The sequence below is a fragment of the Cervus canadensis genome, chromosome 11 (assembly GCF_019320065.1).
Source record: "Cervus canadensis isolate Bull #8, Minnesota chromosome 11, ASM1932006v1, whole genome shotgun sequence".
Taxonomy (NCBI): Eukaryota; Metazoa; Chordata; class Mammalia; order Artiodactyla; family Cervidae; genus Cervus; species Cervus canadensis.
This window is the reverse complement of record NC_057396.1, coordinates 28,533,657-28,548,776: the sequence shown is the minus strand read 5'-3', so window position 1 is coordinate 28,548,776 and position 15,120 is coordinate 28,533,657. Positions and strand designations below refer to the sequence as shown.

The 15,120-nt window shown below is 44.3% G+C and overlaps 1 protein-coding gene across 2 annotated transcripts in view; it reads right to left on the bottom strand.

Moving 5' to 3' along the window:
- Window positions 1–6,995: 6,995 nt before the first annotated feature.
- The window catches only part of GRIK4 (glutamate ionotropic receptor kainate type subunit 4), a 484,233-nt gene continuing 476,108 nt past the window's right edge, over window positions 6,996–15,120 (bottom strand). The window contains exons 19-20 of one of the 2 annotated variants that reach the window (XM_043482502.1): window positions 11,239–11,357; window positions 6,996–7,521 (exon numbers count right to left, since the gene is read on the bottom strand). In XM_043482502.1, coding sequence (XP_043338437.1) covers window positions 7,162–7,521; window positions 11,239–11,357 — 479 coding nt within the window. In that variant the 3' untranslated portion in view covers window positions 6,996–7,161. The remainder of the gene's footprint in view (window positions 7,522–11,238; window positions 11,358–15,120) is intronic. The other variant, XM_043482503.1, reaches the window with a different exon arrangement.

Genomic DNA, 15,120 nt, shown 5'->3' with positions numbered 1-15,120 from the left:
ACAAAACATAATGAAAAAAATATATGTATAGATATGTATATGTATAACTGAGTCACTTTGCTATACAGAAGAAATTAACACAACATTGTAAATCCACTATTCTTTAGTAAATTAATATTTTAAATGTTAAAATTTTATTTATTGAAGAATAGTAGATCTACAATATTGTGTTAATTTTTCTGTACAGCAAAGTGATTCAGTTATACATATATCTTTGTTCATATTCTTTTCCATTCTCTAGGCTCAAATACTGGAGTGGGTTGCTATTCCCTTCTCCAGGGGATCTTCCCGACACAGGGATCAAACCCGGATCTCCTGCATTGCAGGCAGATTCTTTGCCATCTGAGCCACTGGTGACTCATACATACAGGGAGACTTTGACAGTGGAGAGTTGAGAGAGAAGGCAGGAGCTGGGAGCTGCCAAAGTAAAGGCAGAGGAGAAGAAAAGCATGTGATGGAGAGGATATACACAGAGTAGAAAGCAGTGTGGTTTGACTGTGGGGTGGGACACAGGGAAGGTGAGAAAAGTGTCAGGAGAAGGTTGAAAGATCAGCAGAGGCTGAACCAACGAGGAACTTACATCCCCTAGAAATAATGGCAGCCTCAGCAAATTTGTTGTTTTATTTGTGACAGAAGATAGACTAGCTAAATAAAAACATTGCTTCAGATTTCTATAGCTCACCAGTCATCTTAACCACTTACATTTTAACAATTTCATTGTGTGACCTTTCTGAAAATTGTTTCCTATATACAATGGACAAGTGTCGAGCTGAGGAATGTCAACCCGTGCTGCTCTTGTTCTCACGAACTGTGTTCCATTACACTATCACCAGAACGTTTTGCCTGGTCATTTATTCATGCTGGAGGAGTTCTGTTTTGCATCTGATGGGGGTGGAGGGCAAAGAGGTTTTAAGAAGTTAGCTCAGGCATCTTATCCCTCAACTGGGAATGGGAAAAAAGCAGCTTTTACTTCATGCATCTACATATGTGTTAGTTTAGAAATAAATTACATCCAAGACTGCTCAGGGAGAACTAAGCCACTAAAAGCCAGAAGATTAAACCCAGGAATGTTATCTAGAAGCACCGACAAACCCTGAAGTGATCGTGGAAACTGTCTTCTCTGTTTCAAAATAGACATAAGAGCCCTGATGGGAATCTCCCAGTGTGTGCTAAACTCACACACACACACACACACACACACACACACACACACCAGCTTAGCTTGAATAAACAGGGGGAAAGAAGCACAGAGAAATAAATTTAAGTCTTTCTGTGCAGAAGTATTTTCCATCAGATTCTCTTTAAGCTACTTTTTAAGTACTGTCGCCATATTTGAGTGAGTGGGTGTGAACATCTCCAGTAATGCTGTCCTATATGTGTGTGTTTTATCCTGCTTGTGACTGTCACATGTCACCTGGTTTTGGTGATTTAGCATGTTTCTCTATGCCCACTTGGAGCTATAGGATTACAGATGATTCAGAATTGGAAGCTACATTCTGTTATTTTTCATGGAAAAGCTACTAAGAATCTAGTCAGAACAATCCAAGTAGAATAATTTTCCATGCAGACTCCATGGGCTTCGGCTACCTGGATGGTTCAATGGAGTGAAAAAGAAAATCATTCTGAATGTTCCTGTATATCAGAAATTTGGGCATTTGGTTCTGTATTAATTTTTCACATTGGTTCCACACTTTCAGTTCTGTATTTCACCCTCCTTCCCCCCAATTTAAAAAGTATTTCATCTTTTTTAAAAAGAGCTCATAATCCACTTCAGTCATCTCATTGCTTGTTTCACAGTTAGCCTTTCTGTATTCTGTAGGTCTAGGCTGTTTGTCTCTATAGCTAATCCCACTAATACAACATAAAGAAGCCCAGGAACGAGCTAGTGGTGAAAATTTCTAAACAGTACTGGCAGCATGTAGGAAGAAGCATAATAGGTGAGCTGGAATCCTGGGAAAAAGAACACTGTGGGTGAAATAAAACAACTGCCTCAACAAGCTATCTCTTATCAGAATGGCACTGAATCCATCAACATGAATTAACCATATTTCATTCCCAGAAAGACAAAGTGACCTCTTGCTTTTCTAGATGTCCAGAATAAATAAGTTAATTAATTAACAACCCCAAGTCACAAACAGTCCTGCTTCCTCCACTAAGCCGATCTCAATTACACGGAATCTTCAGCCTCTTGGAATGTCTACATGATTTGATTCCAAATCACACACTCCAGCACTTGAATATTTTGTGCTTTATCTTCACTGTTTCTTACAGGTAACTGTTGTCTTCTCAGACAAAAGACAGACACAGACTCTAATGTGGGGCTGTAGACTGAAGAAATACCCTCTCAAGGTCACTCACGAATCTAAGAAAAATTCCTGACAGGATGAGAGGCCTCTTGGTCCCTGTTCCCCTCTGACTTTTCTGCCATAGTCAAGAGAGAACATTAGATTGGGTACAAGGGATTCTGAAGGGTGAGCAGGATTCTTTAGCTAATTTTCTGGCAAGAGGATCATTGCGCTTATGTGTCTGACCTCCATCCTCTATAATACAGACTCTATATATTTGCAGTAAGACTCTATATATTTACCTTTGTAAGTAAGTTCAATTCCCCAGATACAATTCAGTTACAATGCATCGGTTCTCTGACCTGTTTCCTTCAATCCTGACCACTGAAATATTTACATGCATGGTCTCACTTAATATATGAGCAGATTATATGCTCAACTCTTTTTTTTAAAAAGTCACTATTGAATTTGCTGCAATATTACTTCTCTTTTATGCTTTTTGGCTGCACGTTACATGGGATCTTAACTCCCTGACCAGCGATCAAACCCTCATCCACTGCATTCGAAGGTAGTCTTAACCACTGGACTGCCAGTGGTCCCTACACTCAACCTCTTTATGTCTCTTCTTAGGCCATCAACTTTTCTGCCATTTCTGATCAGAGAGTTTGTTTTCCATTCTACTCCCTTCACAAATGTTTTTCTTTCTTGATCTTTGTGCTAGTTCTTACAGTAACATTAATATTTTTTCATTCAGATTTGGAAATTAGTATGAAGTTAATAGAATTTGAAGGATAACATTCTGTTGATAGTGACAGAACTGCTCTTTCCAGATTGCCCTTAAATTATAGTGGGTTTGTTGACTGCCTCAGTTTTAAAACTTAGGGACTTTTCCCTCTGCAATCAACACCTGTTGTGAGAGACAACAGATAGAGTGGGTCTATATTTTTTCTAGCTTCCCTGGTGGCTCAGATGGTAAAGAATCTGCCTTACAATGCAGGAGACTAGGGTTGAGCCCTGGGTCGGGAAGATCCCTTGGAGAAGGAAATGGCTACCCACTCCAGTGTTCTTGCCTGGAGAGTTCCATGGACAGAGGAGCCTGGTGGGCTACAGTCCATGGGGTTGCAAAAGAGTTGGACAAGACTCGGCAACTAAACAGCAACAACGAACACTTTTTCTATGAGAGGAGTTCTCTAAAGGCATGTCATCACCAATCTTTGAGGCATGCGGTAGGATCCTCCGGGGTAGGAGCCCCCGAGGACACTCCATTTGGCTAATGTTGGAGGATTTCCCTGTGGGGTTGTGGGGAGAAGCCACCTTTCACAGAAAGACAAGCGAACAACTCAAAGCAACTAAAGGCTTAATTTTTCTCTTTGAGAGGCCCCATAGGAAGCACTAGCTTTAAGTGAAATCTTTATGAAAGGATTCCTTCTCTGAACTTTCCCAACAGGGCTCTTTGTTATTCCCTCCAGAGAGTCGCCTACCCATCAGGGAACCAAATCCCCCTTATCGTGTCCAGACTGCTTTACTGCTGCGCACACCCCATTGGAGGGAAGGTTTCAAACGGTTCTCTCAAGCTTCACTCAAACCACCAACCTGCCGAGTCTGAAATGCCCCGGCCTTCTCTGGCCTTGTACACCATGGGAAGTCCCCCTTGGATTCCCAAAGAAAATTAAACTCCTTGGAATTCCAAACTAATAAACTTTCACAGAGCAGCCCCAGGCGGATTGGTTATCATGATATTTTGGTCTCACCTAACCAATAAGAGGGCCGCTTGGCAAGTTCCCAGGATGAATATTCTCATATGAGCATTGGGTTAGAGGAAGCCAAAAGATTTTTTGGCCATCTACATACTCAACTTACACCCCACCTGGGTTCTGAGGTAGAGATCTTGTGACCGTTGGGGCCCTGCAAGGCAATTAAAAGAAATAAAGCAAAGTATTATATTTTAATTGATGTAATCTTCAAGCTCCCAGTGGAATCTGGGGTGATATCTGACTAGAGTTACCCCAGGTATCAATAGATGACTATTCTGTGAAAGTGCATTTAGGAAGACAAAACCCTATGAATCCTGAACTTAATTAACATGTGTATCCGTTTGGGGGTGGGAGGTGGGGATTGACTCTGTCTCCAGGACTACAAACTGAAAGAAGTCACTTAGATTTTTCTGGGGTCTGAACAAAGAGCCGAAGGGGGTGGGAACTGGAGAGAGGGCAAGAGAGAAGGGCAGGTGGAGGGGAAGACAAAATGTGGGTTTATATTTTTATTTGCTTTCAGAGTACCTGGATTTTAGACACACCAAACCACTCTTTCCAAACCCAGACAGCTTTCATCCATCACTAACATTTCAGGGTTTCTTTCTGTTTTATTGTAAATATTCCAGTCGAAGAAAGATAAACAGACAAGAAAAAACAGCTTTATACAGTATACAGAGTCAGATAGAAAATACAGAATGGAAAAGAAAGCCAACAACCAACAGATAAAAAGTGGAGACAACCAAGGAAGAGAACTAGCTGGTTGCAAATTCACTCAGCAGCTTGAGCGAGGTGCAACAATGGTTTTTGCAGCTGATAGAAACTGCCTTGCGCTGTCAGTCTATCTTTATTCCATGAAAGAAACAGACTTTATAAATGATTCATGGGGACATTTACTTCACTAATCCATTAAAAAAAGTTTGTTATTGATCAAGATGTTTTGCTCATAAAAACGAGTTTTATTTGTCTTTTTTAGGAAAACAAACAAACAAACAAACAAACAAAACCCTTCCCGCCCCTCATGTGATCTGACAGTAGGGACCACATTGTCAGAAGCAAGGGATGGAGTTGAGGGCAGCTTGGCACCATTTCGGTCTGCAGTCTGTCGGCCTCCAGGTGCCCTTCCCGCCAAATCTGTGTTTCTTCAGGTGGTTCAAGCAAGCAAGGTTTAAAAAAAAAGACTTGTGTCTGCAGAGCTTGCTGAGTTGATTTGATGAGTTAAGAGGAAAAAGTAAAAGGACTCAAATTCATGTGAGAGAAGAGGGCAGCCTAGGACAAAACTGGAATCCTTTATTTGACTCCTCGGGGTACCCCCAAGATGGCTGCTCTAACCAACTGTCCTGGCACAAAGAAGATGTCAACCTAATGTCGATGGCAAAAACATGGAATTAAGCTCATCGTCTTCCAAAGGTGTCTTTATGTTAGTAATTCAGAACGGAAACAACGTGAGGACAATTTCGATTCAAGGTGTTGACGGTAAGGGAGGTGATCATCATAGCTATTTAGCTCTCTCTCCCTCTGGATTTTCTAAGCTGACAAACAGAAATTGCATAGAATTTGTTTTCCATCAGAAAATGAAAACTCTGTGAGTGAAACTCCCAGTTGGAGAAGCCAAGCAAAGGTCAAGTGGCTGCTGGGAAGGCTGCTCCTCCTGTCAAAAGATGCTGTGGACTCTGCAAGCATCTCACAAGTAGAGAAGCACTTCGCAGGCATCTGACAGCCTGGAAAGCATCAGTAACTCTGAGTGTGCAGATGGAAGAGAAGTGAGATGCTTCATGTGAAGTCATACAAGGGGGCTACTGCCCATGTGTGGGTAAGACCTCAAGAGTTCCTAGTTCCCAGGCCTGTGCACTGGCCACAAGACCCTACCCCTCTCCCAGGAAACTGGCAAATTCTTGATTACTTATGGTCTTTCTATATAATAAACGCACACACACACACACACACATTCTTGTACCCAGGTCTCCCATCTAGTAGCAAGAAGTCACCCAATCCAGGATAGCCCTGGCTTCATAGGCAGCTACTGAGTTTTGTTAAAAAGAGGTACAGGTAACAAAGGCTGCACCGGACCAGCAGGGGGCCCCATGCTCTCCCCACCCTCCACGCCATGAACACCTGAGTTCCGCTAAAGCCAAGGCCACTGTCTGGGAAGTTTGCATTTACCCTCTCTGCTCCTTAAACCAGCCCTGGGATAGTCAGTGCTTTCTGCGCTCCTCTCTCTTCTCTCCGCTTCAGAGATCACTTTCACCAAAGACCACACCAAACCCAATCACAGTGAAAGTCAAAAAGAGAAACAGAAAGAAGGGACGTATTAACCTCTCAGGCATTTCAAGTTCTCTCAGTCAACTTTGAGTTCATTGGTTTGGGATGTTTTAAAAATTAATGGACCTTTATTGGAGACTCCCCACCTAATTCTTCCCAAGAGCCTTCTCCACGCCCCTGTGTACCCGGTCACCACACAGAAAGGAGAATTCAGCACCTGGAGTTTGACGCACTGGCTGCTCCATATCCTAAAATTTAGGGAAATGGTAACAGAGATTATGGTGACTTCCAATCCCTAACCCAGCCTCCCTGCCTCCCCAAGAAAGCAAAACAAACGAAGAGAATTGAGACAACAAAGGAGGGAAGGAGAGCAAATGAGACAACAGAAGACCATTAACAAAAATATACAAATCCAGAAAAGAAAAACTTCCCTGTTGAGTTTAATTTTTTTTTTTTTCCTGTAAGAACTAGACCCAGGGTACAATGGCCCCTTCCTAGGGGGAAATTCCACTGATGATGCCACCAATTCATCTGACGGTCTGGACAGGGACCCCCACCCGGACTCTGTAGTTTTGGCGGGTTGGGAAGGCCCCCTGCGGGGAGTGGGGGCTTGTGGCTGGGAGGCAGAGCGTCCCTTGCCACTCGGGCGCATCGTCTCTGGGGTGGCCCCAGCTCCCCGGACCAGGGCGCCGTCTCCGGCTGGGGCGTCAGGCTCTTTGATCTTTTTGTAAAGTTACTGGATCCAAAATCCGGAGAGAAGGGTGCACGCTGTACAAGTCCTAAGGCCCGAGGGCAGCAGGCGCCGGCCCGGCGCATCCCGCCCCCGCAGCGGGCCGGGGAGCCGAGCATCTTCCGCGGCGGGGCTACTCGGGCCCGCTGCTGTTGGTGGTCTTCTCCCACTCCAGGCTCTCCTCGCTGCGCGCCGGGGACGGCCGCGCCCGCAGGCCCTGGAAGCGGCGACACTCGGGGCACACGCGGATGTGCGTGCAGCCGCGGGCCACCAGGGCGGCCTCCTGGGCCAGTCTCTGCGCCAGCTGGTCGGGCTCCCCGGCCCCACACAGCTTGCCGTTGCTGAGCGTCACGGTGCCCCGGGGCCGGCGCTGCTCCTCCGGGATGGGGGGCCGGGGCGGCGGCAGCCCAGAGCGCCGCCGGCGCGGGTGGACAGTGTCCTGACATAGGATGATGTTACGCAGCTCGCTCACCATCTCCTGGCAAACGGACACCTGCAGGACACGAGGAGGTTACAGCCCCATCTCTCAAGAACAGCCCCCTAGGGGTCCCTTCGTGCTAGTTCGGGCGAGCGATCAGGGCGCAGTTTCAGAATTTCATCATCTTATATGATCGAAGGCCTTTCAACTCATCCTCTCACTTCCACTCGCTATATAATATTCAAACATCCTCCATACCATCGTCTGCAACAGCCCTACCAGCTGGTTGTTTGAACTTTGAACACCTTCAAAGACAATGATCTCACCAGGGTGGGAAAGCGCCCCTACCAGTTTTGCATATTTCCCCTAAACGCTGCTTCCTTCTACTGACTTAATTCCTCTCTCTGAAATTGTCATCCATTGATCCCAGTTAAATTTGGACCTTGAAGCTGACTAAATAAGTAATCCCTCTACCAGACGTCAGTCTTTCAAGTATTTGAAAAAGCAGCCCTGTCTCCATGAACATTCTGTTCTCAGGCTAAAAAGTCTCATTTCTTTTAATCAGCTGGTTATGGCTGGAGAGGCTGCTATTCTAACAAGAACTGTACAACAGCTATCTACTCCTGCAGCTCTCCTGATAAGAAACTCTTGGGTCCAGCTGTGTTTTAGAATATTTTGGATTTGGACAAGGTAATACAGTGAACATAAAATACATTATGCATCTCTTCCAGTGGGCTCTGGGGAAGACCCTACATTCAAACACATTAATATTTCTGTAGCAAAAGGTATATATGCTCACTCCAAGTGAGAGAAGGACAATAAATATTAGCCTTATACAAGTCTAAGTCTAGGTTTGTCACCCAAATATGCTGGCATCAAACATAAAAAACTTGGAACTTTCTGAGCTGAGCTTTTTGGGTTTCAGAATTGCGAATGAAGAATCTTGAACCTGTACCATGACTACCATGTGCTTTACTTAGTCGCTCAGTCGTGTCAGACTCTTTGCGATCGCATGGATTGTTCCGTTGTTCCCCTAATTGTTCTATCAGGGGAGTCTACTTCTCTGTAGCTGCTTCAGGTAGAGGATCTGTGTAAGCTGGGTTATTTTCCCAAGAACTCGCCCCTGGTCTCGATGTACCTTGAAAAATTCAGTGAGGAGTTCAAGCTCTCCCAGGTTCCTCTGTCCATGGGATTCTCCAGGCAAGAATACTGGAGTGGGTTGCCACGCCCTCCTCCAGGGGAATCTTCCCAGCCCAGGAATTGAACCCAGGTCTCCTCCATTGCAGGTGAATTCTTTACCATCTAAGCCACTAGGGAAGCCCCTGACTATCATGGTTATACCCATTTCACAGATGTGACAGATGTGGAAATGGAGGTTCAAAGAATTTATATACCTTACTAGAATTATTCAACTAACAAATAGCTGACTTAGAAGTTGAATCTAAACCCACCTCCTTCAGAGTGAGTACATGCTCTGCTTTGTTCCCCACTCTGTGCTGGAAAGGACAATTTTCCCCCTAGGATGGAAGAAGGAGCTTTCTTTTCTTTCATGTTCTCTCTTCCAGTCTTCCCATTCTATCAGCAGAAACGGGAAGTTGTTTTACCATAGCCAAATAGTTCAGGTAGCCTTTACTCTCCTTTCTAGATGTTGAGAGCGCTTGAACTCCTCACTGAATTTTTCAAGGTACATCCAGACCACGGGTGAGGTCTTGGGAAAATATCCCAGCTTACACAGATTCTCTACCTGAAGCAGCTACAGAGAAGTAGATCCCCTAATGGAACATGGCCTGAGTCAGGACTAGACTCAAGACTGTCAGTAAATAGCAGAGACTCTATGCAAGTCTTATCTTCTCTGTGCTTCTAATAATAACAAAAGCATCATCCCCTGCCTAATCCACTATATGCAACAGAATATAAGGACATATATGTATGGACTGTCAACTAAGTATCAAATACTGTGCTTTGTAGTGGGAATACTGACACAAAAGACTGAGTCCTTACTTTCGGGTAGCAAAATGTCTAGTAACCAGGCTGATATGAAAATAATTGGCACAGTGTGTAAATGCTCTATGCTCTGGTTACAGGGATGGTGGGAGGGAGGAGAAATGAGCAGCTTTCTGATTTGGGGGAGAAGGCAGGAGACGTGGGGAAGGTTTCATAGGGAAAGGAACACTTGAATGAGGTCTTAGGGAGAGGTAAGAGCATCATTGTTTATGGAGTAGATGGAGGAAGAGAGCTGGTAATGCTAGAGAGAGAAGGAGGTGGGGAACCAAGAGAGTCTGGAGCAGGCAAGGCAAGGGAGGAAAGAGTTCTGGAAGGAACTGTCCACTTCATCAGGGGCCACACTGAGGTCTAATAAGGCCCAATGGGTTATCTTTTGGTTTTGTTCTTTGGTAGGGGTCAGGCCTCTTAGCCATGACCTTTCAGGGCAGAGGTGGGGAGAAGCCAGCTGTCCTTGAGTGAGGCCAGAAAGGGAGGTGAGAACATGGAGGTGGAAGCAGTTGGATCACCTGGGTTTGCAAGAGGAGAGAGGGAGGGCAAGAGCAACAGTAACATGGCTGTTACTTTAGACTATGGGATAAACATTAGTGCAGTTGTGGACCTGGGGGAGAGAACAGGGAGAAAAAATAAAGGAGAGAAAAAGGATAATCCTAGAGGAGCTGAGGACAGATGGGAACGAGGTGGAGGGGTGACCGGAACATGCGAGGCAGCCCCAGGGGTGGCTCCAGCCGTGCATGGATTTTTTAGGTGGCGATCTTCAGTGGGGGCTAGTCACTCCTGATCTCTTGGTGAGACAGGAGGGAAAATTAGTCATGAAGGGGCAAAGGGTTATGAAGAGTAGGTGATGGCTTGGAAGTTATGCTGGGACATGAGAAAGAGGAAGAGATTGGTGAGCTGTGCTAAATCAAGGCCCGACATGAGGCTGGACCGCAGAGGTTTATAGGAGCCCTGGATTCTTAGTTACTGTTAGGAGCTGTTTCTCCAGTGTCAATTAGGGAGAGAGATTTTAGGACAATCAGGAGTTGGGAGATTGAGATAAATGCCAGTATAGTTTAAAAACCAAATGATGGTAGCTCTATTTTTAGTTTTCTGAGGAACCTGCATACTGCTCTCTGTACCATGGGTAATAACATAGATAGCTAATGGGAAGCTGCTCTATAGCACAGAAACTCAGCTCGGTGCTCTGTGATGACCTAGAGGTAGGGTGGGGGAGGGGAGGGGAGAGGGAGGTTTAAGAGAGAGGGGACATGTGTACACATATAGCCGATTGGCTTCGTTGTACAGCAGAAACTAACACGACACTGTGAAGAAATCATACCCCAATTAAAACAAACAAATAATGCAAGTAGCATGTAAGGAGGTAGAATGGGGGTACAATTGGGTAAAGTCTTATTCCTCCTTCTCAGACTCTTCCATCTGTGTGAAGCTTAATTAACCCAGTTTCTAAGTCACAGGTCTGAGAATTAAACTTCTTCCAAATCTCTGAGAAGGAAGATGCCATTTTGAGCTCTCATGAATTGGGATAATAGCTCTAGACAGCTTTACCTGCAAGGCAAAAACATACTTAAGATGGAAGAGCCAAAGCCACTGTTTCATTGTAACCTGGTTACTTTTGCTTGTTTTTCCTTTTAATACTATACCTTAAGTCACAGTTGTGCTAAATCTGTGGGCCCCCTACTCTCCTGTGGGATTTCACAGGTTCTGTCTGAAATGACCTTTGTCCCCGCATGAGCCTCTGAACTTTGCCCTGCCTGCCAACACTATATAGGTCACGCCCATTACAAGGTTTACCTCAGTCGCTTCTGAGTGTCGGAGAGTCCATAAAAACTCCAACATAGCCATAAAAATGGCCACGATTAAGCCACAAATAAGAACCACAAAGATTCCACCAATATTCTCCATTCCTAGTCCTGTAAGAAAGTGAGAACAAACAAAAAATAGTGTAAAAGAGCTGGGAGACATAATTATTCTATGAAAAATGCTGAATGTTATTTGAATTACCAGCACTTGAGAGTTGTAGATGCTTTACACACATATTCCTTGAGATATAATTATTCTTTTGAAACAAAAGCAGAGCATAGCTGGAGGAGAAGAGGGGAAGGGGATGTAGATGCAAATGGAGGAGGTTGGTGAGAAGTTTCTTGGGGTGGAAGTGGCCGTCATTTTATGAAAATGGGCTCAGGCAAAATTGGATTTAGCCTATATATAGATACCAAAGGGCTTCCCAGATGGCTCAGTGGTAAAAAAATCCACCTGCAATGCAGGAGATGCAAGTTTGATCCCTGGATAAGGAAGATCCCCTGGAGAAGGAAATGACTACCCACTCCAGTATTCTTGCCTGGGAAATCCCATGGACAGAGAAACCTGGTGGGCTACAGTCCATGGGGTTGCAAAAGAGTCGGACAGAACTTAGCGACTATACAACAACAATAACAATGATAACAAAATACCAGCAAATTCTAGCTGTTTCATAAAAATGTAGTCAATCTTCCTAACACTGTTTGCTTGATATAAAGCCATTTATATCTATGGATATAAAAAATTTGTAACCAGACTGTAGATAGAAAAAAATTTCTTTTACTTATCTGTGTCAACATGTTACTAAAATACTTCCTTGGTAAGTAAAACTTTTTATTCCACCAGACCAGTGGTTCCCAAACTGGAAGGCCATCAGAACCACCTTGGAAGCTCATTAAAAACATAGATTCCCTAGTCCTTATCCTAGACCTACAGAGTCCCTACCTCTGGAAATGATGCCTAGGAATCTGTATTTTTAAATGCATTTCACAGGTGATTCTTTTCCAGCCAGGCCTAAAATTTGTTTGCAAATTTTATTTGGGAAAGCATGGTACATAGCTAAGTTCCTTCAAGTCAGGCACAATATCTGGTTATAACCTCACTTCCTAGTATAACTGTCCAAATAACATATACTTAACAGATATTTCTAGAATTATCTCGCTGTTTCACTTCTGCAGTGTCAAACACCACGTTAGCTATGTAACTGGATGCTTTTGGTGGGGGGGTGGAATGTCAGAAACACATGAAACTCTGATTCAACAGGGGCCACAGTCATACATCAAAAAGCAGCTTTTATCTAGGAAAGTGCCAAGAGCGTGGCTTCCCTCCTGTGCTGTTCCTGAATGCTCACACGTTTTGAGTGTCTGGTCAACCAGCAGTGCCCTCATGGGACGCGGAGCTATGTCGTGTCAGGGAGAGCCAGCGTCCCGCAACACTGAGGTGAACCAGAGTTTAGGAGCAGAAATCTGACCCTGCTTCCTGTACTTGGGAAAGCTGGAAAAATATCCCTGCCTAGCCATTTCAAGATGCCTTGGGTTTCCTCTCACAAAGTCTCAAATGACTGTCTTGTTTTTTTGGTTTTTGTTTTGTTTTTAAAATAACACAGTGTGGCACAGCCCCTGCCTATACTAATAATCTGCCTCTCCAAGGGTTCACATCGTGAATGCACCCAGTGGGTTACACACTCTGGTCTGCAGGGCCACACAGCCAATGCCTGAGGACCTACGTGAATACAATATCCTCTATTTTGAATAATCTAAACCAAGAGACAACTTAAAATCTCAGTTCCAAGGGATCGCATAGACAGTTTGGAGTAGATTTCTTCCTTCCAGGAGGAAGGTGTTTGGTCTTCTTTTGATGACCTGTCCCTCTAACCTGGAACCATTTAAGCAGAAGGGTTTTGACCATAGGAACTTTAGAGAGACAAACGAAACACTTAAGGGGGAATGCCCCAAGAACCTAGCTGGGGTGTGCAGTCGTAGCTTTAGGGGTGGTGAGACCCGGGTTTTAGAACATGCACCTGAACATCATGGGCTAACTAGTTTCTCCAGCTGGCCCCTGTGAAGAAAGGGCTCCCCAGTGATGGGGAAGTGATAACTGATACCAAGGATGCCCACCTGTTCAGGTAAACAGAGCCCTAAGTTATTGCTGAGGTACCATGGACTTTCCTATCACCTTCAGATAGTTCTGCCTGATATAGAAAAAACACTGTTGTTTTTCAGCTGCTAAGTCGTGTCCAACTCTTTGTGACCTTGTGGACTGCAGCATGCCAGGCTCCTCTGTCCTCCACTATCTCCCAGAGTTTGCTCAAATTCATGTCCATTGAGCTGGTGATGGTATCTAACCATCTCATCCTCTATCACTCCCTTCTCCTTTTGCCTTCAATCTTTCCCAGCCTCAGGGTCTTTTCCAGTGAGTTGGCTCTTTGCATCAGGTGGCGAAAGTATTGGAGCTTCAGCTCCAGAAAAAAGATTCAGTTCAGTTCAGTTCAGTCGCTCAGTCATGCCTGACTCTTTGCGACCCCATGAATTGCAGCACGCCAGGCCTCCCTGTCCATCACCAACTCCCGGAGTTTACTAAAACTCATGCCCACCAAGTCAGTGATGCCATCCAGCCATCTCATCCTCTGTCGTCCCCTTCTCCTCCTGCCCTCAATCCCTCCCAGCATCAGGGTCTTTTCCAATGAGTCAACTCTTCGAATGAGGTGGCCAAAGTACTGTAGTTTCAGCTTCAGCATCAGTCCTTCCATGAACACCCAGGACTGATCTCCTTTAGGATGGAATGGTTGGATCTCCTTGCAGTCCAAGGGACTCTCAAGAGTCTCCTCCAACACTACAGTACAAAAGCATCAATTTTTCGGCACTCAGCTTTCTTTATAGTCCAACTCTCACATCCATACATGACCACTGGAAAAACCATAGCCTTGACCAGACGGACCTTTGTTGGCAAAGTAATGTCTCTTAGGATCCCCTTTTAGGAACTCAACCTCCCCTCGTGTTTCTGCAGAGGAGGTGTTCTACCCTCAAGTCCAGTTCTGCCATCTGGGCTCCAGTGTGTCCCTGTCGCCCTCTGTCACCATCCTGGCCCTCCCCAATCTTGTCTTCCCCACTGGCTTTTTCCCTCAGCATGAAAACACACTTAAGTCTTTCCCTTCTTATCAATGTGTACACACTACTATATTTAAAATGGATAACCAATAAGGTCCTACTGTCTAGCACAGGGAACTCTGCTAAATGTTACGTGGCAGCCTGGATGGGAGGGGAGTGTGGGGGAGAATGGATACATGTGTAAGTTTGACTGAGTCCCTTTGCTGTCCACCTGAAACTATCACGGCATTATTACTTGGCTATACCCCAATATAAAATATTAATTAAAAACTAAAAAAGAAAAATAAAAAATCCTTCTTCCCCCTCCAGCTCTGTCTAGTGAATACCCTTCTTTTTTCTTTTCTTCCCTGGCCAAGCTTTTTGAAACAGTTTGTCTATATCAGAACTATTTTAAGACAGCTCTTAAAAAGCTTACAGTTGGAGGCCCCATCCCACATGAAACAAAAAGAAAATGTATCCACATTATATGTTAAATGCATTTTTAAAATTCTGCTTCTGATGTGATGGAGTGGCAAGCAACAGTTAATGTATAATTGGCTGTGATTTCTCAGCAGTTGTTGTGCATATAAGAGAATGTTTGCAAAAGGAGAAAAATCAAGCTGAAAAAATTGTTTCTAAATGTAATGAAGTTTTTATGAATATTAAATTTAAAGTTAATGAAGTTGAAACAATGTTACATCTTGGAGATATTTAATTACACATGTCAACTTAATTTAGCAGTTTTCTCTTTGCATTTTGAAACTAATAATTTTTTTCAGACCTCAAGCAT